We start from the raw sequence: 26,162 nt of genomic DNA, 5'->3' as shown, positions 1-26,162 counted from the left end.
TAGTGCTCTATCTGGGAGAAAAAAACAAACGCATATTATATGAGATAGTACGACTTATGTAATATAAAATTTGTATTAATTTTTAGAATCGTAAAAGTCTTTTAAAAATCTTGAATCATCGAGCAATGAAAAAAAGATTCATACCTCCTCATACTTCAAGTTATTGCTGACTGCCATGTATTCTGAAAACATGACAAGTAGCATGCATTAGTGATAATTCATAGTCTCTCCCCTTCTTGCACACAAAACCATACAAGCAAACACATACATATGCACATACAAACTCCTATAAACATAAACATGACTGTTAAATGTGACATAGAAATCAAGTGCAGGAAACAATTTCCTAGACTGAACTGTCAGTTTTGGCCTTTAGAGTGCTTTGATTTTTTTTTTTTTAATTTATTTTTAGTTATTTTCTTCACTGGACTGGTATATTTAAACACAGAACCTAATTGTAAATTACATCTGATTACTATCAATCTTATTTCTCTGTCCTCCTGGGGGAAAGGCTGTGTCTTTCTACTTTTACTTAAGGAGAAGATTGAGTAAGCTGCAAAAGCAAACAGGGAATGCATATAGAATCATAGAGTCACAGAATGGCTGGGGTTGGAAGGGACCTTAAAGACCATCCTGCCATGGGCAGGGACACGTCCCACTAGACCAAGTTGCCTGAAGTCCCATCCAGCTGGATATCATGCTTTTGACTTTTGGCTGGATTTGCTACTGGTTTCTTTGCCAAGTCCCTCAGGAGAAATTGAGGTAATACAGAGCTATACCTAATGTAAAGTTCAAACAATAATTCCATAAGGAATTATCAAGACACTTGTCTTGATAATCAGAGGTTGGACTCGGTGATCTTGGAGGTCTCTTCCAACCTAGACTATTCTGTGATTCTGATTCTGTGATAAAATACCACATATCAGTGCTACTGAATCACACTAGCCTTTGCAGTGGAGGTTCAGCAGCTAAAACACAGAAAAAGCCACTGGAATTGCAGAACAGAAATCTATTTCTATGGCTCCAAAACTCACTTATCTACAACACAGCTGATAGTCTACCTTAACCAGTTTCAGTGTCTTACATGCGGACTAACTGTACTTGTGAAAAAGCTTTGCACAGATATCTACATTGGCTCCGCTGGTATTTTAGTATCTGTAAATTTCAAGGAGATTTTGTGTTTTTCAATCATTGCCTGAAAACCTGACAGAGTGAACTGCCTACAGAAAAATATACCTAACATGGAAGAAAAGACTGAAATAGCTTTGCCTGGATCTGAGTCTCTATATACAAAGCAATTTGGTTTGTATCTGGTTTGTATGTGTATCATGCTTCCTGATGGCTGTTATTTCATTTCTCTTTTATGTTCTGTTAGGTTTGGTTCTTCCTCAGGTGGATGCTTCTGCTACAGCAGAATATCTTCACACACACACAGAAAACATCCTCTGACATGCTCTGTAGGGGTAGGACACACGCACCTTTGAGGTTTTACATGTGCCCTGCCTCACACAGCATGTCCTGTGTCCCACTGAAGTCCTCCAGGATGATTTCAATACAAACAGTAATCAGTAACAACTTCCCTCTCACTCGTACGTGCCAGCAAAACCTGCACTGCCGTGGCTCCATGCACGCTGCCAGGCAAGGCAGCTGCTCTAGCCTCTTGTGCCTGCCTCTCGCGTGGTTGGTGGCAGCAGGCATTACTCCCCTTCTTGTGATACTGCTGTCCACGCATCTGTCTGTGTGCAGCTATCAGTGACATCAGATAGCCCCTTATCTTATCAAAACATGGGAGATAATTCCCTGATATACCTATTCTGCATGGGCTCTTTTCTTCCTCTACACATTATGCGTAAGCTGACTTTTGCAATTCCATCTGCAAACGGGGGCTAGGACAGAGGCAGAAATTCTGCAGCTATCCCTGCCGGCTATCTTATCTGAAACCAAGTGTTTTAGATAGCAAAAATATTTCCTGATAAGTGTCTGCAATGAAATACTAACATTCACTTACAAATAATGCTATGCTACGGGAGGAAACAAACTGTAAAAGGAACGATGTACAGTATTTCTTAGTGCTGCTCCATTACACATGGCTTCTGTAATCAGACCTCCATTTGAGCCCTTTGGGGTGTTGATCCCCTTTAACTTTCACTAGAAACTCATTGAATATGACAGAGTTAAGGCCTACAGGCTTTAAAAAGCTCCTGGTGCCATTCAATTGTTCAGACAGGGATTAAAACTACTGCGGGCAGTAGCGAAGTGGTAAATATTGACTCAGCAGTAAATAAAATCAGTCCATTGAGGTGGAGTATACAATATATGGTGGAGGAAGAGTCACGAGAAAGCATTATTGCTCTTGGGCAGATTAAACAGTTTACATCATGAAACCACATGCTGTTTCAGGAAAGTCTTCATAAAACCCAGTGACAATTTACAGTCACAGCAAAATTAAAACAAGGAAATTGTGCCTTTTTTTAAAAAAAAAATCTAGTTGAAAAGTTATATTTTTCAGCTGCAAAATGGATGAAGCTTCATACTGATGGACAACCCACCAACCTACTTTAATGTATCTTAAGAAATGCATGTGTAACTTTTAGATCCTGTCAATCCATAGCTGCATTGTCATTTTCTACTCAGCATATAGCAGCCAACTGTGAATTTAACACCAGGCTAAAATTTACTGTCTTAGTTATTAGTCTTTTTTTTTTTTTTTTTTTTTTTTTTTTATGTTTCTGCAGAGCTATGAATAGATAGGATTTGAATGCCATCAAATGGTGGAAGGAATTTGCAGTAAGACAAAGATCAGCTCTCCTTGATCTGATTGCTCTTCCTTTCTCTTCTCTACTTTACTGTGGGTGATAAAAACAGAATATAAAAAAGATAAAGAAGCAAGTGTTCCTAACAGAACAGGCACACTGTGTATGTGTATATAGATGCCTGAGGGGAGGAGCATGGCTCCTTTTCTGATATGTAGTGAGCAAAAAAACCCACCTAAATAACTCCTGAATTTGCCTTGTATATTAACACTGCTGGAAGAAAAAGGAGAAAGAAAAAGAGAGAGAAAAAAAGAGAAAGAGAAAGAAAAAGAAAAAGAGAAAGAAAAATAAAAAGAAAAAGAGAAAGAAGAAAAAGAAAAAGGAAAAGGAAAAGGAAAAGGAAAAGGAAAAGGAAAAGGAAAAGAAGAGAAAGAAAAAGAAAAAGAAAAAGAAAAAGAAAAAAAGAGAAAGAAAAAAAGAGAGACTAGCTCACAAAGTGGTTTCAAGGTAGAAGGGAGTGTGTGCTTTTGAGGAGAAATGTGTTATATCTGAATTACACTGCCAAAAGGAGAGAACAAAAGACTGATGTGTTTGGCATTTTTCTTTCCCAATACTTGAATGGCTGTTTGCTTGAAGCTGTGAATAGGTATGGACTAATTATCTCTGTCCTCTGTCAAAACATCACACCTCCCTCCTATGAGATTAACACCTAAATGTAAATAAATAAAAGGCTGAAAAAAAACCAGCATAAAGTCTATTTTTCAGGCTATCCTGTGAGCATCTTATGCCATTTTAAAGGCCTAGATAAAAACATCTGCATGTGATTGATTTGTGGAGACATGCTCTTACTGAATTTGGAAACACATACAGCCAAATGCTTAACACAGATGTGAAAGGTGCAGTAAAGCAATTGCCTTATTCTTCAAATAAGTTTTTCAGGGACACCTATAAATGATGTCACCCTTTTAAATATGATATGGAAAACATACGTGAAACTTAAAAATACATAATAGAATATTGTTCTTTAGAACAGACTGGCAGAATTACGTGCATGTAGACCTGTCTACATATTTACATATCATTTAAAACTTACTTTTCACAGTAAACTAAACTAACTAACTAAATCAATAAATAATGGCTAATTTTATACATGACCTGAAATCTACTGTATCTTTGAGAAAATAATAGATTTACTGAATAATTTTGGGTTTACATAAAAAGGACAAATACATTCTGGTAAGTAGCACTGCATAATGCATATTTTAATAGCCTTTCCTGTGCATATCAAATCACACACTACACATGAGCAGACTAATCAGAATTCACCATCAGTAGGTGAACTGTCTGAGGAACTTCTCCAGAGCCAAATGGAGTCTCCCAGGTCCACACAACGAATGGAGCAGCTGAAAAGGCATCTCTGTATGGGTGGAGAGAGCCTTGCTCAGTCTTTTCCAGGACACTGATTCTTGCACCATGTAATGAAAAGTACCCTGTGGACACTGAAACTGAAAAAATTAAAAAAAAAAAAAACAAACGACTGATCCATTTGGAAATTGGCACCATTTAGAATTTGCAGTGCAGCAGGACTCCTAGAGGCCATGGAGGATCCTTCTGGATTTTGCTACTGTGCACTTTGCACAGCAGCACAGTGCTGAAGCCCTGCCATCCTTGCTGCCACCCACCCACCCTCTCCTGGCCCCTGGCCCTGCTGCTCTCTGGTAGGAAGGAGCCAAACGCAGACTGGCTGCACAGACTCAAGGTTCCCCACCTGTGCTTTGAAGGACCATTGTCAGGAGCTCAGAGGCTGCAGTGTGGGGAACAGAAGGTGGGGGCAAATGACCTGGTCCAGTCTTCCCACCAAGCTTACTGGTTCCAGGTAAACTGGGAAGATCAAACTGAGCTTTCAAGGCACCAGTAAAGAATGTAAAAATAATAATTTCCATTTTCTAAATTACTGGTAATGACTGGTGATTAAAGAGTGGACAGTTAATGTATTATACAGCAGCCTGTGTGTGATTTTCTTCAAAAGCAGCTTTAATCTCTGCCTATGAAATGAATGCAAAACTCTGAATATGAAAGGGAATTCTAAAAGCTTGTTAATTGGCAACTGTTCATTTGCAAACCTAAAGGATATAGTAATGGCTTTTGCCTAGGAAACAACTACTGAAAATATTCTGAGTTCATAAAATGGAAGCCTCACCAAAAGCCAAATAAAAGATGGATTGAATAAATCTAAACATCTTCACTAATATCTTTTACCTAAGGATACGAGTCAGCAAGTATCTCCTTCAAGTAAAAGGTTCTATCAGATCACAGATGTAAGAGAGAATGTACTGCACTGCAAATGTTAAGAGAGGTGACAACAACGTGAACTGTTACAAAATGTCTTTCACCAAATGAAAACAGAACAAAAAAAAAGAAGAAAATGTCACTCTAACCTGGAGGCTACAGATGTAAAACACAGGGTACAGAAGAAATCAACAAAACAAGCTGCTTTAAAAGAAAGGTTTCACAAAATGGTTGACTGTTTAGGACCATAATACTAAATGTCAATGTTTATATATTTATACATTTTATGTGCCATGCTGTGTTTTCACTCTTTTTACATTGCTAAAATTCTTGAAAGCTCAAGAGAATCAGGTACGTCATTCCCACTTGGACAATGAGGGTAAGCTCCAGATCTTTGGGAATTCAGTCAGGGATCTTCCTCTTAACCTCACTAAGGTCAGGTGTCCACATCCCTGCAGAAACATCAAGGGCAAGAAAGACAAAATCATAGAGTACATGAGGCGGAACAGTTGTTCCTTGCTAGAGTGCATTGTTTTACTAAGTAGTAAGTTAGAATATAATTAATTCCTTTTGATAATAAATTAAAAAATAAAAAATAAAAAAGGAAAAAAAAAAACCAGCTACATACCTGTAGATGAATTTTAAGAAATTAGGGAAGAAAACAACATTTACTAGTACTGTTGACAAACTAAATGTGCCACTTGAAATGTCAGCTTCTTTGAAAGCTTCCTGGGTATCATTGACATAAGCAAGCTCACTGCTGTTAATGAGTGACTCATGGATATTTATTGCAGAGAAAGAACACAAAATATGTCATTGCATTTGTGCAAATGAAATAATTTACAAATCTGCATCGATTTTCTACCACATTACACCAAAGAATACCGTTAACTTGGATTTGCTTTGCACAAGTGCAATTTTCATTTTAGAAACAGAACTTAAAATTCTCATTTGGACTTCTTCAGGCTTTATTAGTGAAATACAAGCAAGATGTGCCTTAGCAAGACTAAGACACAATGTGTTTGTATACACCTGGTACACTGCTTTTTAGAGCATTTAAAGGTCTGATTGTTACTGAAAATGTAATGCTTTGTCCAATAATCCAAAAAGCTGTACATCATTCACTGCCAAGCTCTTCTATGCATGTACAAATGCTGCAGTTCTGGCAGCATTACAGAAAGGCCACGGCCACTGTATGTTACCTTCGGAAGTGACGGTGTTTCCCATCTTATGCTATTCAGATACTGAGCATATTTTATATATATAGTTCCCCTTTAAAAAGCCAAAGATGAGAACTGAGTGAGCACGTGCAGCAGGAGTTGTGAATGATGGGAATCAGCAGCTTTGCTTGTGAGAATTATGGCTCCTGGGAGGCCCTAAGATAGAATATTTACTGATGTCAGGGAGCACAACAATGAAAAGGACCCAGCCTTGGTATTTTGCAATCCTATAGGGCAAATTTAATGCCTTTCCAAATTTGTAGCCACTTTTGAGTGGGAAGAAAAATAAACACCTTTTTGGACAAACTGTTTGTTCAGAAGAAGGTGAGAAAAATATGCAAAATGACCAAAAAGCATAAGAAAACATTTTCTTGGTGGTTATCAACTTTATGAGATTTTTTTTTTAAACCTTCTAAATACTGTCAAGGTTTGAAACTCCAAGCAAAACCTGTTTGCTTGTTTGTTTGCTTTTCCAAGATGAGGTATAAATATACTTTGAATTGTATTGAAACATTTATTTCCTGTAGCATGACAACGCACAGGCCAGAGCTGAAATTCATCAGTGCCCAACAATGCATTCACTTTGATATAATAAAACATACCGTACATATTCTGTCTGTAGCTGAATTCACAGATGTTGCAGAAGTGAGAAGGGGCACCGCACGGAAGAACGTGTGTGCAAGCCCCACTTCTGGTGGCTGCCCTTGCTATTCCCCAGGCCGAGAAGTGGCAGATGCACAGCAGCAGCTTCAGGGATTGGCAGCGTGGAGTGACAGCTCCCATGCAAGAGCTGACTGCTGACAGAAAAGGGTGGGAAGGGGAAGGTGGTGGGATGGGAGCCAGAACATGGGTGTATGTGCCTGGCAGGCCATTGTATAGGCTCTCACTTTGTCACAGAAAATAAGAAGGCAACATCCATTCTATTACGCAATAAATCAAACAAACTAATCTGGACAGTCACAAAGACCAAATCTAAATAGAAAGGAAATGAGAAGTTCCTTATTTTCTTGCCATATCAGCATGTTAGGTTATGTCAGCTGTAAACATACCATACTATGCCGTAATTAGATGTAGGTTAATCAGCACTTATCAGTAAAACTTTTGCTTTCGCTTTTTAATTTTTTTATTATTTAATTGGTGTTCTGAATTTCCCCTTCTTCCTGATTCTTCATCAGACAGATCTGGGATTGCTTTCTCCTGTCACCCTGGTACCTCACCATGGTGCAGATCATATGCATTTTACTCCTGTGGAGCAATTAAGGCTCAAAGACCCAAGGTAGTTCTGCAGGATTTCTGACTTTTTCTGTCCGGCATATTCTGGAACCATCCTCTGGGGAAGGAGTATCAGCTGGCTGCAACCACGGCTGGACTGGTTCACAGCCTGGGCCCAGAAAGGGATGGCCATGCTGAAAAACACAAATAAGGGCCCCTGACAGGGTTCAGCCACTTCTTGGTCAGGACCAGTGAAAATTGTTGTTACCTTAAAAATCCATTGGGGTTGCTCCATTAGATTCTGCAGTTGAAAGAAGGATAAGATCATCTGCCTGTGATCATCGCTCCCGGCAAGGATAAGATCAGTTTGGTTGGACGCACCGGTAATTTGATATGCTTTTTGATCCTTTCCAAAACAAAAAGAGTGATTAGGGTGACAGAAATTTATCTCTAGCGTAAGAAACACGGACCTTTGACAGGATGTCTATGTACATACACTGGAAAACGTGAATTTTCTTCATGTCAGAAAACTAAATAGGAGAAATCTTTATTTGCATGAAATACTTTATGATCTTTAATACAGTACAGTGAGGTACTTCTCAGTATGTTTTTTGAAGGATGCAAGGCTTATATTTATTAATATGGGCGAGACCCATGCCACACAAGGTATGCAGTTGACCTTGCTTGCAGAAGTACCAGTAAAGTAACCCAAGAAAAATCGCTGTTGTTAGGGATGCATGGTACCACCTTGCAGACGTTGTGGGATGATACACCATGCCTCGCCTGCACGTCACGAGGTGATTTTGATTTTGCAGTATTTCCTGGAACAAGAGGCTCTAACGATTCTCCATAGGGCGAGAATGCAAGTCACTGTGGGCGCTGCGATTCGGGGGGAGAGCACCAGCACCCACAACGGTGGTGTTGCTCTGGGACACAGAGACGGGCGGCCCCAGACCACTGACAGGGGCAGGGGACGGGGGCAGCGAGGCGTGAGGCGCCCCCAGCGCTGCGCTGACAGACCCCTGCCTCCTCGGAGCCCTGGCGGCGCGCATGCGCAGCAGCTGATGGCCGCCCGGCGGCTGGCAGGCGGCGGGAGGGATCTCGCGAGATCCCGCCCGCCTCTCGCGAGAGCCAAGCGCGCTGCGGCGGCGGGCGGGCGGCGGCGGCAGTAGGCAGCGGGCGGGCGGCGAAGCGGGTGGCAGGGGGCGCTGCGCCGCCGTCACCTCCCCGCCGGGGAGGCTCCGCCCCGCGCTATATGCCACCGCCTCCTCCTCCTCCTCCTCCTCCTCCTCCTCCTCCTCCTCCTCCTCCTCCTCCGGCTGCGCCGCCGCCGCCGCCCGCGGGACGAGGGAGGGCCGAGCGACGGCGTCCCGGCAGCGCCGGGCGCCTGCGTGTCGCCATGAACCTGCACCAGGTGCTGACGGGGGCCGTGAACCCGGGGGACAACTGCTTCTCGGTGGGGAGCCTGCACGGACAGCCCTTCACGGTGAGTCCGAGGCGGACGGGGGGCACCCTCCCTGCTGACGGCAGCGGCGCACCTGCGGGGCAGCCGGGCTGGGGGCGGCCGCCATCACCGAGCCGTGCCGGGGCACCGCACGTGCCGTGACCGGGAAGATGGTGGCCGCCGTGGCGGTGCTGGCCGTGGCGGTGCTGGCCGTGGTGGTGGTGGCGGTGGCCGCCTCGCTGTTACATAAACAGCGCCCCGCAGTCGCGACCTTCGCGGTGGGGGCGCCTTGCACCCGCTGGGGGGGTCCCGCATTGCCCCGGGGGAGCTGGAGCCGCGCGTCAGCCTTCGCCGCCCCCCCCCCCCCCCCCCCCTTTTCGCTCCTGTTTTGGGATTTCTGTGCCCCCTGTCTGCTCTCCTCTTCAGGCAGGCGAGGAACGAAATGAGACAAAACTCAGCTTCTCGCCGCGCGTCACTATTTTTAACCTTATTTTCCTCTGGCCGCCCCTGATTGCCGCGGAGCAGCGTCGTGTGGAGCCCGATAGGGCAACGGTAAATGGAGGTGCAAGAACTGAGCGTGCCTTTCCTGCCCGGCCTCAGCCCGGCTGGGTGCTTACAGCTCCCGCGGCTGTCGGGGTGCTGTGCCAGCTTGGGGAGGGAGGCTGGGGCACCCTCACGGGTCCTGGGCCACACGTCCTCACGCTGCTCCCCTTGGGCTGGCTTTGAGGAGCCAGTCCGGCCTTGTCAGTGCAGTGCTTGCTTCCCAAAATGCCACTGCTGTAAGTTCATATTGGCAACCCTCTGCAACTGAAGCAGCTGTGACTTCCCATTCCCGCTGCGCTGGGTTTTCAGATTTCAAGTATCCAGAGGTGTTTGAGACCTACAGGTGGTAGGGAAATAACATAGCGAGACAGCAAAGTTACTGTACAGTGAAGTGCTGCTGAGGTTTCAAGTAAGATGTCCAAATAGGAAGCTCAGCAGAACGTTGCTTTTTGGGGAGAAGGAGGTCAAGTTATTAGTGTCACTGAAGAGCTCTCTCGCACTACAGCCTAACTTCCAGGAAGTGTCAGAATTTCCTAATGGATAAAAGGAGTGAGGATCTGTCCTTAGGGAGAAAGGAACCATTGGAGAGTTCAGCTTTCCCTGTTTTTATTGGCCTGTTGTTCCCAAGATCTGTTTTGACATAAATATAGTAACAGTGTTTCATATAGACACATTCATCATGATTTTTGTCCTTTTGCTCAGAAGGTTATTAATGGATTCCCTTTCCTCAGATTTAAAACTGTCAACAGAAACATCCTTGGCTTCATGTTCTTGTGGCTTTTTTTGTTTGTTTGTTCTCCCTCCCCCCCCCCTATTACTTGTTTTATAACACCACGTTAAATTCACTAGAATGCTTAGAAACATTAACAAGTGAAAGGTTCTACAACTCGTTCCTTTTTTCTGGAAATGGTGGACTTTAGAAAATCTAATAGGAAAATGGACAGTTCTTTTCCTGCATCTGAAATCAAGATGTAAGCATTAATAAGTACAAAAACTATGCAATGACATATCAGTACTAAATAATAATAAAAACATTTCATCAAACATCTGTGAGTTCTTGGTCAGAGCGACTGGAAACACAGGAGTTGATGTGTCAGGATTCTGTACTGTACAGCTGGGAAGAGTCATTGTCTGACAAGATAACTTGTTCTGCAGTACCTCGATTTTTTTATATACAGTGTTGTCCAGAATACTGTTTGCACTGTTATACTGAATATAGGGTGAAAAAGCTTTAAAACGTTAACGTTTAAAATGTTAAATTTTAACCTGAAAATAATAGATTATTCTTGACTTTAAAGTTGGAGATTAAATTAATAGGGAGTGCCTATACACAGTGAATTGTATGAACCTTTCTGAAAACACCTGGTTTGGTTTTAAACTGGTATGTGAGGTACTTGTCCTCACGGTGTGCAGGTGGCAGAGGTTCTGTCTTTCATTTTTCTGGATTTCTTTTTTAGGATGTAATGTGACAAGTGGAACTTCAGCTTTCTTAGAGGGAATGCTGATAAAGAGTTTTTGGCACGCCTTTTATTTATGTATAGAAAAAGGTTCAAGATAACTTAAGAAGCATTCCTTTTATTTATCTACTGAGAATGTGTGATAATAACATCTGGTATGCTAAAGAGTATAAAGAACTTGTCCTTCAGGAGTTAGAATGTATCCATTTGCTCTTGATGTGCTTCTCCTGAAATGTAATAGTTTTATTTGCAGTGGAATGCATCCTTTACTTTCTTTGTTTTCAGATGTGTAGTATTTCATATCCGAATACATTTTAATAGTAAGTTCATAAGTTCATGCTCACATACTTAGGATACTGCTATACTATTTTTATGGAAGTTGTGTAGAACTTATTAGGTAATCAACACTGGTAACACTTTTGTGATTATTTTGATCTGGGCATGTTTCCTTATTCAGTTCTGCTTTGGTGACTTTGTTTTTGTTGTTTGTTTGTTTTTAACACAAAATATCAGAAGGGGAGAAAAATCACTATCAGCAATACGAACTTCACAAGCACAAGTCCTATGACTGGTCATGGTCGCTGCAAAAGGGCTCTTGTTTGTAAGGGTGAAAAATGGGGAAAGAAAGATAAATTGCATAGTTCAAAGCAAGCAGAATCTTTTTTGGACAGATTTCCTCTGTGTGTCTAGTTGAAGTCATCTTGGACCTGAGACTTGTTTTGTATGACTGACAAAACTGTGAAATTAAAATGTTATGTTAGAGAACATTTGAAAAATGTGTTTTTTTTTTGAGTAGCGTAAACAAGACCACGCTCAATTTTTCCAAAGATACTGGATAGCAATGTAAAGCTTTCAGCTTTATAAGTTTTTTGTAAAGTTTTTGTAAAAAACTTTTGTAAGTTTTTTTTTTTTTTTGTAAAGTTTTCCAGCTTTATAAGATTGTTTGATAAATAAAAGCAGGCTCAGTAAAATTGTTGCTAGACTGTCTAGAAAATATTTAATGTTTTCTTTGTATTTATAACTTCATGGGTAACTATAGACAAGAAATTTAACTGAGTGGTCCAAAGAGTCTCTGAGAAGTTAGACTCTTTGCACCTACCTCTTGATTGTAACTTAGACAAGGGAAGGACGCCTTTTTGATACTAGTTTTTTGTCTATGTCCTAGTTTACCTATTCTGAATTTAAGAAATCAATTATTTTTAACTGAGCTAAACTTGGGAAAACACAAAACAGTTGAACCTTTTCAATGAAAAGTGCAGTTTCAGTAGGCCATGTTTCTAAGTGCATGGCCAATCAATTGACCACTTGGAGAACTGTATTATTTTAAATACTCTCCACAGATTAAAAAAACTTTTTCCCCAGGATAAAAGTATTTCTTGAATGTAATTAATTTTCTTATTGAAAATAATTTTTTAAATAAGATATTTAAATGTAATACTCTCAATATCAGAACTTGCATACAGAGTACATAGACACTTTTTTTTAGACTGATGGCTTATGTTTCAGTTTCCTTGCTTTCTTGGTTTATACCTTTAAGATATATCATCCTCAGTATCTGTGACTGGGGGGAACAGAGGGGAGATACCATGCTGAAAAAAGTAGTATGAATGTCTGCCTGAGATAATTTTTTTAAATAGAATAATTCAGAGAGATGTTTCATGGTGACTGTGTCTGTTTTGACTCTCCTTGTTCTATGTGAAGGAGAAAAACACAGATTTTTTCAGTGTTACCTAGTGATAGATTTATTTGCCTTTATCTTTACTTTTCAGAAGACTAAATTTTGTACATTTTTCTTTAAAGAGGAAGGGGTGAGAAAGGGAGAAGAACAGAGGGAAGTGAGACATAATGCAATTTGTGTTGTATATAGGCAGCATTCAGCCCAGGCAAACTGAGGATGTATTATGTTTATATGCCCAATCCAGCAGAAGAAACAGGTAACTAATGAAGATAAGATTTCTGTTTTTTTGGTAATAATTTTTTGTTCTTAGTCTATATTTTGTTTGCTTTTTTTTTCCTTGAAGTAGCTTTGTTTTTTCCTTAAGTGAGAAATTAAACTTCCCTAGGGTAGTAAAGTAGCTATCGGAAACTTCTTTCAAGCATGTCATAAAAATACTATTCAGCTATCACAGAATTTCAATAAAATCTGTTTAATTGGTCAATTTGGTTGTGAACCCTGACATCCTGACCTTGTGGACTTGCCTCATTTCATTTGCAAGAGACCTAAGTACACTCGAGACCTGTGAGTGGTAAAAATGGCCAGGATGAGCCCTTGAGAAGTACCTCAGGTACAATAGCTGGATGCAATGGTTGCAAACCAGAAGAAGCGAGAAGTAACGTGGGTGGTTGTGCTGGTAAGCTGCTGGTGCAGAAGCTGGGGACAGAGCATGTCCACAGTTAGTGTGTCCTGCATGCCACCCCTGGTCAACTTCAGCTGGGTGGGTCTGCATGACCTTTCATCCAGCACAGGGTTCTGAGCTTTCTTTGTAGTCTGTATCTTCAACCCGTACATATTTGCACGTGTTTTGTACTTATATATGTATTTTAAAATGTATATAGAAAACTGAATCTGAAAATCTGAAATAGGCAGTTTATGGTACGTATACGCATGCCCTGCAAGTAAGAGATGTAGGTTAAATCATGTTTGCACAGGTCACATAGGATTATTTCTAATTCTTAATGTAGCTGTAGCAAAAACAACAGCAGAAACTTTGTATGTCCATACATAGAAAAAATATATAAAAAGTGTGGGTATAAAGGAACTAACTGGGAGGTGCTGTGCTGTGTTAAGAGGTCAAGCCTCTTGCTCTCTTGCTTTTCTTCTGTTGAGGCTAGAGTCTGATTTGCCAGTTCCAGACTTTCATTTCTGAGCTGTGTGTATCAGACTTTCACTGTGGAAAGAAATGAAAATAGTTCATGAAATTGTTTGTGTCATTTTCCTTTAAAACTAACATGCTTTTATGCACTATTACTGTCAAAATATGATCTCCAAATAAATGTGATTTTAGAAGTGAAAACTGACATCTCATTAAAAGAACAGGTAGAAACTGCCTGAAAACTTAGTGTGGCACGCAAAGTGACGTTTATTTTCACAGGCCTAAAACATTTTTCACTTCCTAATTTCAGGCTTGTTTTGCTATGTCACCAGCTAGTGAAATCCGTTTTCCTGCAGCTTGAACTAGTTCTACCTTGTTCATTTGTGTAACAAAAGAACAAAGCATCGTTTGATAAACATTCCAAGAACATGATAATGTAAACAGTATCTGCTTGTCTCATTTTGTAAAGACAACTTGTTTGTAAATATTCCAGGACATTCTTAAGGTGAAAGCTTCTTTTGTTCAATGAAACCAGACTTAAGAGCCTCTGCTTTTTTTTTTTTTTTTTTTTTTTTTTTAATATATATATTTAGGAATTTATCTAAGGATTCTCTGTTAGTTTAACAGTATGGCAGCATTTTCCTGCCCCTGCCTGTCTTCCCCTCCCTTCCTTGCCTTCAGTAAAAAATAAATATAAATAAATAAAAAATGCTAATAGAGAACATGGTGATATAGACAAGAGAAGAGGTATGACATGCTTGTGTTCTGGAGTTGCTTCTTGTTCTACAGAAAACCCTACAGAAAACAGAGCACTTGCCTACTTTTCTTCTTAGTTGCCATAGCTTCTAAAAATAATAATAAAAAAAAACAGCACCTGTCAAAACAAAAATGAGTGACGTGAATTATTAAGTACATAAAAGTTGACCAGTTGACAGAATTAATTTTTGTTGTATCAGAGACACATGAGGTATAGAAAGTACCCGTTACTTCTGAGTACTGACTTCCATTATACTGTGCTGCAGGCCTGTCAGTCTGACTTTGGTGCTGGGGAAGCTCATGGAGCAGATCATCTTGAGTGTAATCATGCAACGCCTACAGGACAACCAGGTGATCAGGCTCAGTCAGCATGGGTTTATGAAGGGCTGGTCCAGCTTGATAAACCTGATCTCCTTCTATGACAAGGTGACACACTTACTAGATGAGGGAAAAGCAGTGGATGTGGTCTGCCTAGACTTTAGTAAAGCTTTGGCACTGTTTCCCACAACATTCTTCTGGAGAAACTGGCTGCTCATGGTTTGAACGTGTGTACACTTTGTTGTGTTAAAAACTGCATGGTTGGGCCCAGAGAGTTCTGGTGAATGGAGTTAAATCCTGTTGGAGGTTCTTCACTTGTGGTGTCCCCCAGGGCTCAGTACTGGGGCCAGTTCTCTTCCATATCTTCATCATTATCTGGACAAGGGGATTGAGAGGACTCTTAGTAAGTTCACAGATGACACCAAGTTAGGCATGAGTGTTGATCTGCTTGAGGGTAGGAAGGATCTGCAGAGCTATCTGGTTAGGCTAGACCAATGGGCCAAGGCCAACTGTATGAGGTTCAACAAGGTCAAGTGCCGGGTCCTGCACTTGGGGCACAACAGCCCCATGCAACACTACAGGCTGGGGAAGCGTGACTGGAAGGCTGCCTGGCAGAAAGGGACCTGGGGGTACTGATTGGTAGCTGGCTGAGTATGAGCCAGCAGTGTGCTCAGGTGGCCAAGAAGGTCAACAGCATCCTGGCTTGTACCAGAAATAGTGTGGCCAGCAGGACTAGGGAAGGGATTTTTCCTCTGTATGTGACTGGTGAAGATGCACCTTGAGTATTGTGTTCGGTTTTGGGCCGCTCTCTACAGGAAAGACATCAAGGTGCTCGAGTGTGTCCAGAGAATGGCGATGAAGCTGGTGAAGGGTCTATAGAACAAGTCTTACAAGGAGTGTCTGAGGGGGCTGGTGCTGTTTAGCTTGGAGAAAAGGAGGCTTAGTGTACCCTATAACTTCCTGAAAGGAGGTTGTAGCAGGATAATGTCAGTCTCTTCTCCCAAGCAGCAAGGAATAGAACAAGAGGAAATGGCCTCAGTTTGTGCAGGGTAGGTTTAGGCTGGATATTAGGAAAAATTTCTTCACTGAACGGGTTGTGAGGCATTGGAACAGGCTGCCCTGGGAAGTGGTTGAGTCACCATCCCTAGAGGTATTTGAAAAACATGTAGATGTGGTTCTCAGGGACATGGTTTAGTGGTAGACTTGGCAGGTTGGACTTGATGATCTTGGAGGTCTTTTCCAACCTAAATGATTCTATGATTCTGTGTTGAAATACCTCACACTATTTTCTGAGCTGAAAAAAAATGTCCAGTAGTTAGTTCTGTGCTCTTGTTCTAGAAAAGTGTCTTTTTAAGGATATTACCGCATAGAAACTGCATTCAGAACTGGCATCTGGGTTCCATCGAATGTGTATGAAAATGTGGCATCTCTTCACAGAGACCATTTAAATGAAAAATTACATGAGGGACAGCAAAGGGCAGGTTGGGCTAGGAGAAGCACTCAGCCTTCTCTCCTGAGGTGTCTGGTCAGTATGAGGTGTAATCGGACTGGAATGGTAGGAAATAGTAGAAGAGGAAGCAAATTACATTTGCCAGAAAGCTTAATTATAATCTATTCTGACTGTTTTTTGTTTGTTTGTTTGGTGAATATATAACTTGCTTGCCTTCTGTGTCCTTTCCCTTTTGTCTTTGAAATTAAATTTCTCCTGCAGGTTGGGTCAATGGGCAGAGGCCAGTGGGATGAGGTTCAATGTGGCTAAGTATGGGGGCCACTTTGGTCACAACAACCCCATGCAGTGCTACAGGCTTGGGGCAGAGTGGCTGGAAAGCTGTGCAGAGGAAAAGGATGTAGGGGTGTTGGTCGATGCTCACCTGAACATGAGCCAGCAGTGTGCCCAGGTGGCCAAGAAGGCCAATGACATCCTGATTTGTATCAGAAACAGTGCAGCCAGCAGGACCAGAGAGGTAGGTGATCATTGCACTGGTGAGGCCGCACCTCGAGTACTGTGTTCAGTCTGTGTTCATCACTATAAGAAGAACATCGAGGGCCTGGAGCACAAGTCCTGTGAGGAGTGGCTGAGGGCACTGGGATTGTTTAGTCTGGAGAAGGGGAGGCTCAGGGGAGACCTTATTGCTCTCTACAGGTACCTGAAAGGAAGGTGTGGGGAGCTGGGGGTCGTCCTCTTCTCACAGGTAACTAGTGATAGGACTAGAGGGAATGGCCTCAAGTTGTGCCAGGGGAGGCTCACACTGGAAATCAGGAGACATTTCTTCTCAGAAAGAATAGTTAGGCATTGGAACAGGAGATGGTGAAGTCACTGTCCCTCGGGGTGTTTAAGAATATGTTGGATGTGGTGCTTAGGGACTTGTTTTAGTGGGTGACATTGGTGGTAGGGGCATGGTTGGACCGGATTATCTCAGAGGTCTTTTCCAACCTTAATGGTTCTGTGATTCTATCAAAGAAACATCAAAAGTCACCTCCCAAGTCAGATTCCTTCTGCTTGTCTATAGTTGTCTGCTAGTCTATGTTATATATAGTGTATATATATATTATATATATATACTATGTAATATATATAATATATACACTATGTAATATATAATATATATAATATAATATATATATATATATAAAATATATAATATATGGTATATATATAGTATAGTATTCCTTCTGCTTGGCTATAGTCTAATGTATTCATATTAGGAAGCTCTTTGAAATGAAATGTTTGCTTTTTTTTTTTTTTTTTTCATTTTCTTACTTCATTGGTGACAGATGTGCTCCGCAGGCTTAAGAGCTAATCAATGGTACTCTGGCTTATTGGGGGTTAGGAAGTCAGTGTGAGCAAGTATGATCTGATCTGTCTGAGTAGACTGATGTCAGAAGTGATTTATTTTTCCTGAATGTCAGTTTTGTTCTTGTTGTTCAGGTAATGTGGAGAATTATCAGAATATAAAGATAGTATGACTATTTTTCTTCAGAGATTGAAGATCATAAAAAGACACTCCTTTTACCCCAACCCTTGTCTATATTCTTATGAGTGCATTTATAATTGTTTATTGGAATCGGGAGCTGGTGGAATGAGGTGATGTTCCCAAACTTTCTGTCAGAAAGACCGTCTCTGATTTGATGCTCTCTTTTTAAGCACACTGCCTATTAAGTTGGGCAAGAAATGAATATTAATCGTCAAGTAATACCATTGTTTAAATGTAGCTAAAGGGAAGAGGATGTATAGCTCCTGAGCAAGATTTTATGTTCATAAAGGGGGCCTTTGTGGGAAACAGTGCAGCACAGAGTAGCAGGTCTGCATTCTGATACTATTAGGTCCTTGGGTCTGATACATTGGTGAATATGCAAGTTCCTAAAAACTCCAGGGTGTGATAGTTACTTCAGAGTTCTTCCAATGCAAAATCCAAGTGTATTTGGATATAGTGTTCTTGATCCAGTTAAAATGGTTAGTTTACCAATTTTGGAACTGCTGCTGGTACTTTGTGCTAGTATTTATGCTGCTGTTCACTCCCTTTGGTGGAAATACTGTAGTGTTGTGACTCTACATGATCTCAGGCTTCTCTGTGAGTGTAGAAATGGAGGGAAACAGATGTGGATAAATTTAGTAAATTTACAAAGTATTGATGAGGACTAGAGGGGCATACAGAAGAGGTAGAGGACTTCATTCAATCATTTTCAGTCTATATTGTACTTTGGAATAAACCTTGCCTAGTGGATTAAGGACTTAATCATTGAGTCACCAGGTGAGATGCTTTTTGACTTCAGAAAAAATGTTCTGTGAGGAACAGATCAAAAGTTCAACATGTCACTGCAATGTCAAAATAATCACTTGAAAATTTGAACAGAAAATAGAACTCAATCTCTTTTGGTATAAGTCTTAAATCAGAGCCTGCAGGTCAGTTTGCCCATTTGTAATAAATGATCCAGTTTTGACAGGAGGAACTGCACTGCTTGAAACTGCATGCAGGTGAGGAGAAGACAGGACAAGAAGGGGCACAAAGATGATAGTAAATGATCACAAGTAAAGGTGTTTAGTCTATAGAAGAATTCTAGACAGCACTTTAAACAATCAGGTTATTTTAAAGGTGGCTGGTAGTCTGAAGGTTGGAAAATAATGCCTGAATGCAGAGAATGGTCCTTGGTTTTCTGGGCAAGATGGTTTTGTTAAATAGACTACACACGTTGCAGGGGAAATTAGCTTTGCACGGAAATCTTCATTTTTGTTTTATTTTATTTTTTCATTTTAATATATGTAATGGTACGATAGTCTAGCACAGGTTTTACAAAAATCACTCCTTAATCACAAACACCTGAAAGCATGACCATTGTATCTAAAATCTGCAAATCTAGTGTTCCACTTTTCTGCTTTTTTTCAAGTCAAGTATTGTTTTAGTAAATATACTAGAAATTAGTGGGGTTGGTTGCAGTCTTCTATCCACAGTTCTTGTGATACTGTTCTGCTCTTTATCTTCTTGGACAGTAGCTTGTTTTCATAGTTTGTCTGTCTTTTGACAGAATACAGGTGTTGGTACTAATAATTTTGGTGCTAGTTTACTGGCTCTTAATTTTTTTGTTGTTAGTGCATTCCTTGTTGCTGGATTTTGGCACTTGACTGATATATTTTATATGCTTATTGGATGCTGCTGCTTACTATTGTTTCCAGAAGTTTTTCAAATCTTTAATATTTCGTGACATTTTAACCAGTGCCTAGTTTCTAATATAATTTACCTAAAGATAATAATTTCTATTTCATTCAGGCATTGCAATACTCAACAGGTGGTTCTATAAAGGTGGTAGATTACTTAGTGACAACATAAATTTAAGATAAAATGAATCCATGGCATGCAAGTAATACAAAACTTGTTAGTCTGAAACTTTAGTTTTTCTATAGCTAAGCTTCATTGTTTTCCTTTTGAATTTTATCTTCTCCTAAATGGCTTACAGCATTTTATCTTCTCGCCTCTCTTCCCCCTTTTTGAAAATTTATTTTTGTATGTCTCTTTTTTGAGTCTAGGGGATATAATTGCTTTATACCGCTTTGCATGAACATTGTTTTTCTTTTTTTTTCTCTTTTTTTTTTTTGTAACTCCATCCATTTTGCCTCTTCAATTTTAAACCACTGTTTCCTTGTTACAAAAGTGTTGTGGTGTGCTTTTAAGTAGAGAGAGAGCATAATCTGCCAGTCTGTTGCTTGATTGAAATTGTAGACATCTGTTTGATCTCTGCAACTTTGTATTTTTCTCTGTGTTGCTCTACATGGGTTAAATGCACTCCCTATGTCACTTCATTCTTCACTGATACGTTGATGCCATAAGTAGTTACAGCTTTGTTTAATTTTCTGGTTTCTTTTTTTTTTTTTTTTAGGCGTATGCATCAGGATGTGATATTGTTGTATTAGGGACTGACTTCGAAAGATTACAGATTATCCCTGGAGCAAAACATGGAAACATTCAAGTGGGATGTGTGGACTGTTCGATGCAACAGGGAAAGGTACGAAGGTGTTTGTAATGATCATATTCTAGCAATGTCATGTTAAGTGCTTTCTCAGGAGCATGGATGCTTGCAAGCTAAGGTGAATATTCACAAGAGTGAATAGCGAAAGGGCTCATTGCTTCATCTCTTTCTTTATGGTAAGCAGCATCATAAATGTGAAATAGTAAGCACGGTTATAAGATTGTAGAAGATATGTATGGCTGCCTGCACAGGAAGTTGCATAGAGGAGACAACAATTTGACCAAAAGTTGAGAAAGGTGGGAGCAAAGTTAATTTATTCACTCTATCTTCACACTACTGAGTATGTCATTGTCATGCTTGCTATGCCAGTGACTGGCAGCAGAATAGTTCTTCCACAAAAATAATTTTCAGGTCATATCTGTAGAAGAATAATATTCCTTTCAAGTAATTCATAAAGGCTTAAAATTGCTTTTGGATAGGGTTTTCCTTTTTTGAGTTCTCGTCTTCTTCTCATGTAGGTAGGTAAATTATTATTTTAGATAGGTTTAAAATTATTTACTGAAAAATATTTTTTTTAATTATTCACTGTAAAAAAAATAAAAAGAATAAACAAAGTAGCTCTGTCTGTTAGGATGTCACAGTGTTGTTAAGCTCTTTACCAATGAAGTAGGAACTGTGGGTAAAAGTTGGCTCATGGAAGATGTTTTTCTTTTTTGCTTCTTTCCTTTCTTTAAGCCTTAGTGGGGTGGTAACATTAGCATTCTGCATATCACTACGAGTAAATTGATGAGAGCTTTGGTTAAATTATGGTGTCAGTCTTGAGAGAAGACCTCTGCATGGAAACTGCTCTATGTTTACGTGTGACGTCTATGAATAACAGTCTAGAGGATCCACAGCTACTCTTTGTTCCTGCATTTCAATGTTTGAGCGATGAATTCTTGCAACAGTAGTGTAGGAGCATTAATGATAATGTGGAAGTGTGCTCTCTTCCATCTCTGGTAGCTCAAAGCTGTAAAGAACGTTTGTTTTTTCCCTGGCTGCTAACTATAAAGTTTTCTTGTTTGAATTCACTGGATGTGTACTAATGGATGGTGAAATGCATGTGCAGATCACATAACACAAGTTTATAATATTTTTCTGCAATTTTGGAAGGTCATCGTGACTTCCTGACAGCAGTTCTGAACATATTTAGATGACCAACTGCCCTTGATTTGCAGATTTATGTATATGTATATATCAAACTTTTGAACTAAGTTTTAGGATTTTATCAGTTTTTACATAGACCTACATGATCACTTTGAGCCTGCAGATTAGCATAGTTTGCTGCTAGTGATTAGTCTGATGTATTTGCTGGGTATTGAAACAACTTTCCGTTGTGTGAATAACTAGGAATAACTTGTGTGAACAAGTAGTGAATAACTAGGAATCTGTTGACTGGATAGTTCAGTGTATTTCCAGCTTGCTGCTGCAAAGATGTCATATCTTCTTACAGAATCTTCATCGGTATTGACACATTTCTTTTCAGTTAACCTCCAGATTGTTCTTTATGATCAATAGGAAGAAACGGAATGCAAATAATGCAGTTTAATTTGGCTGTAACTTTGAACCTTTCAAGAAGGCATCTGTTAATAATTTGTAGTTTATGAATTATGTACCTTTTTAATTTTTTAACTTACGGAGAGCTGCTATGACGTATCTTTTACAAATATCTGGCCTTCTGTTTGAAGGATTTCCCATCACTTGCCCTTTGGATGACAGAATTAGTTTGTAGAAGGGTTGTTTACTGGTTATGAAAGTAATGAGTTCAAATTTTCACTTGTTCTTGCCCTCTAGATCCAGTTCTAGTTTATTGGGAAGCTAATGCCTTGTGAAACTACTTTGAAGTAGCAACAGCTTGGGGGTTCATACTTGATCAACCCCTACCTTGGCTTTGAATGGTAGGCTGGGATATGACTCCGTGTTCTCACTCCTTAGTTTTGGGGAGAAACTTAACTCTGTCTCAAAGAATGAGATGAGTTGTATGAGAGTTCTTACTCATTCAAAGAGGGCATGCATGTATCTGTTTATGCAAACAAGTGTTTGCATCTATATTTGTTAAAAAAATAAATATCCCATAGATTTACAAGGACTAATTACTTCTACAAAGAGGACAATGTAATTGTAGGCCACTGAATCTCTTGCCTGTGTTTGTATGCAACATGGTAATGAAAGATTTGTTTGGAGGTGAGCATTATACTTGACCATCTCCCACACAATGTAAGCTACAAGCCTCTTGCAGCTTCTTCTATATTAACATGGAAATTAGACCAAAACTTTTGATTTAAATGTGATGAAATTTTAGTTTTCTGACGGCATGGCTAGTACAAATACCTGACAGTGTACAAGAAGAGGGCAGTAGCTTCAGATAATTTGAAATATTCAATCAAAGTTGTTCTTAAGTGTCATAGCTGGTGACAGCACTGTTACAATATATACAATGTGTTTTATTTATGGAACACGATATTTTACTAGTGAAGAAGGTTGTAGGTAGTAATTAAAATTTTCATTTAATTTACATGCTAATAGATTACTTGTAGAAAATTGGTTCTGTAAGTAAGAACAATTTGTTAAATAAGACATTTTTTATCAGTAGGTCTACTAATTATTTTGAATTTGCAAATTGAGTTTTGAATTCAGGGCTTATTAAATGAACTGAACTTTTTTTAGGCAGGCTGGATTCTTTTCAAAGTAACTGATTGTTTTATTTTACATTGCTTGGTGGTGAATGATAATGTAGTTTAGTAAGACCTTCTCATGAATGAGAAAATTGTTGAGTCATTCTATTTAATATGGAGGACTAATGGGGGAAAAACATAGGTGTATCCAGAAACTATTTGATTATTAATATTAATAATAATTGTTATATTAATAACATAATATAGCAATTATATATTTTGTTAATATATTATAAAATGATATATTAACGATATGAAAATGATATATATATGATTACAGTGAAACTTTATAAAATGAGACCAGTGGTAGTTTGGACAAAATAATGAGGGTGAGGAAAATTCTTGCCCCAAAAGCTGATGTTTTATTCCTTGACGGTGGCACACAAATAGTGGTAACCTCTGTTTTACAACCCAGTTAGGCATCTCCACACATATTTAATACAAGGACTTTGCAAAGCAAAAACTTTTATTGCCATCTGGGCATTTATTGTGGTAATTTGGGAAGTTAGTCAACACTCAAATCTGCATTATTCTTGTCAGTGACAAGCTTCTGCATGAGGACTAATGAAAGTGTCTACAATGCCATGGAAGCCTATGGAACTTCCATGTGGTAACAGTTGCTCTGGACACTTCCTTGTGTAGCATTTTGGCATGCTAATGTTAGTTTGTCTTAAAAAAAAAAAAAAACAATAATAGGCAGAAGATCTGTCCACATTTGGTTTAAAAAAAAAAAAAAAGGAAGAAAAAGACTAATCAACATGATTCTATGTAGACATGCTGCTGTTGGTGTGTGGAATGGAATTACGGGAATAAAAGAGTAACTGAGGTACTTAAAGAGGTTTATAGAGGGCAGATATTAGTCTGAGAGGGAAGGAAAAGGTTTGTTTAACTATTTTGTAAGTGACAAAATTATTGTTGGCATTTCTGGGTCAGGCTGATGTTTAGGTTGTTAGTTTGACAGAGGTTTAACTATCTGTTCTTTTTAATGCAGAGGGTTTCTTTGGAAACCATTAATCTACTGTTCTAGTTTAAATATCACTTCAGGTACAGTTGTTCAGTACTTTTTTTTTCCTTAAAACATTTGTGGCTGATACTGAAATCAAAACATGTTCTATAAAGTGACTCTGACTTAATGTTGCTTTAAAAAACAATACTTTCTGAGCAAGAACTTCATAGAAATCAGAAACTGACTATTACTGAATATCAGAACTGTAGACAGTAGCATTATCTTGTGTTTTGGTTTAACATGGCAGGCAGATGCCAGTTACCACCCAGCTGCTTGCTCACTCCGTGGGGGTGGGATGGGTGAGAGAATCAGATAGGTAAAAGTGAGAGAACTCATGGGTTGAGATAAAAACAGTTCAACAGGTAAAGCAGAAGCTGTGCACACAAGCAAAGCAAACCAAGGAATCCATTCACTGCTTCCCATCAGCAGGCAGGTGTCAGTCACTCCCAGAGAGCAGGGCCCATCACACATAGCAGTTCCTTGGGTAGACAAACACCATACTTCCAATGTCCCGCCCCTTCCTCCTCCTTTACCCCTGTTTTATTGCTGACCATGACACCATGTGGCATGGGACATCCCTGTGGTCCATTTGGGCCAGCTGTGCTGGCAGTGTTCCCTCCCAGCTCCTGGTGCACCCACAGTGTCCTCCCTTGCTGGTTGGGCAGCACCAGAAGCTGAAAAGGCCTTGGCCCTGTGTGAGCAAGCACTGCTCTGCAACAACTGAAACGTCGGTGTGCTATCATCACTATTGTCATAAAAAAATCCCAAACACAGCATCATACAACCCTCTATGAAGAAAATTTATTCTATCCCAGCTAAAACCATGACATCTTGCTTCTCTTAATGTCAAGCATTACTTTAGAATAGAGGCCTTTCATGTTAGGATCATTGGGTGGTTTGGTTTGGATTGGAAGGGACCTTAAAGACCATCTAATTCCAACTCCCCTGCCCTGGGCAGGGACACCTCCCACAAGACCAGGTTGCTCAAAGCCCCATCCAGCTGGGCCTTGAATGCTTCAGGGGATGGGGCATCCGCTTCTGTTTCATTGCCTCACCAGCCTCTTAGTGAAGAATTTCTTCCTTATTAGGTATAATTTAGATTACATCTAATATTAAAGCTGTTCTCCCTTGTCCTATTACTATGATCCCTGACAAAGATTCCCTTACTGTAGGCCCCTTTCCTGCAGGCTGCTGTAAGGTGTCCCCGAAACCTTGTCTTCTCCAGACTGAACAACCCCAGCTCCCTCAGCCTGTCCTCATAGGAGAGCTGCTCCATCCCTCTGGTCATCTTTGTGGGTTTCCTCTGGTCCTGCTTTAACAGCACCATGTCTTTCTTATTCTGGCAGCCCTAGAGCTGAATGCAGGACTCCATGTGGGGTCTCACAGGAGCAGAGTAGACGGGGACGATCACATTCCTTGACCTGCTGGCCATGCTTCTGTTGATGCAGCCCAGGCTTTCTGGGCTGCAAGCATTCGCTGCTGGCTCATGTCCAATTCTTCATCCATCAGTGCCCTCTAATCTTTCTCTGCAGGGCTGCTCTCCATCCATTCATCTCCCAGCCTACACTAATGTTTAGGATTGCCTCAACACAGGTGCAGCACCTTGCCCTTAGCCTCATCAAACATCATTAGCTTCATGCAAGCCCACTTCTCAGGTCTGTCCAGGTCCTGGATGGCTTTCCATCCTTCTGTTGTGTCAAGTGAGCCACTCAGCTTGGTGTCATCTGAAAACCTGCTGATGAGGGTATGTTTGATCCTGTTGTCTGTTCTTTATAAATATAAAATGATTGGCCCTGATATGGACCCCCAAGGGACACAACTTGTCACTGATTTCCACCTGGACATTGAATTGACCTCAGCTCTCTGGCTGTGGCCATCTGGTCAACTCTTTTTCCACCATAAAGTTCACTGTTCTTCTCTCTCCAATTTAGAGACAGGCACATACATTTGTCATGCTTTGTCCCTTACAAGGCACTTTAAACTTGCTTTTACATAGATGTCCTGAGATAAAATAGTCCTAATTTTGCCTTAATGCAGGTTTGGGTTAGCCGATGCCACTGATGGAATAAAAATTTGAAATACCAATGAATGCTGACTGTACTAAACCACTAAAACTAAAAAACTATTAGCATTTAGTAGGTCTTCTGATTTTGTGATCTCTGCATTGGATATTT

General features: G+C 40.1%; 1 protein-coding gene and 2 long non-coding RNA genes across 9 annotated transcripts in view; 1 reads left to right on the top strand and 2 right to left on the bottom strand.

Moving 5' to 3' along the window:
- Positions 1 to 412: 412 nt before the first annotated feature.
- LOC118155795 lies at positions 413 to 24,957 on the bottom strand. Its single transcript, XR_004746009.1, has 2 exons — positions 24,907 to 24,957; positions 413 to 620 (listed from the first exon to the last, which is right to left on the bottom strand). It is a non-coding gene; the product is annotated as an uncharacterized LOC118155795 (long non-coding RNA).
- On the bottom strand, positions 5,410 to 7,984 carry LOC118155794. The gene is made up of 3 exons (XR_004746008.1): positions 7,743 to 7,984; positions 7,561 to 7,668; positions 5,410 to 5,494 (listed from the first exon to the last, which is right to left on the bottom strand). It is a non-coding gene; the product is annotated as an uncharacterized LOC118155794 (long non-coding RNA).
- DMXL1 (Dmx like 1) overlaps positions 8,779 to 26,162 on the top strand; it is an 88,218-nt gene continuing 70,834 nt past the window's right edge. For 4 of the 7 annotated variants that reach the window (XM_035309307.1, XM_035309311.1, XM_035309309.1 and 1 more), the window contains exons 1-2: positions 8,779 to 8,960; positions 20,179 to 20,304. In XM_035309307.1, coding sequence (XP_035165198.1) covers positions 8,874 to 8,960; positions 20,179 to 20,304 — 213 coding nt within the window. In that variant the 5' untranslated portion in view covers positions 8,779 to 8,873. The remainder of the gene's footprint in view (positions 8,961 to 20,178; positions 20,305 to 26,162) is intronic. The other 3 variants (XM_035309312.1, XM_035309310.1, XM_035309308.1) reach the window with 1 other exon arrangement.

This window comes from Oxyura jamaicensis, chromosome Z (genome assembly GCF_011077185.1).
Source record: "Oxyura jamaicensis isolate SHBP4307 breed ruddy duck chromosome Z, BPBGC_Ojam_1.0, whole genome shotgun sequence".
Lineage (NCBI taxonomy): Eukaryota > Metazoa > Chordata > Aves > Anseriformes > Anatidae > Oxyura > Oxyura jamaicensis.
This window is presented reverse-complemented; position numbering and strand designations above follow the sequence as displayed.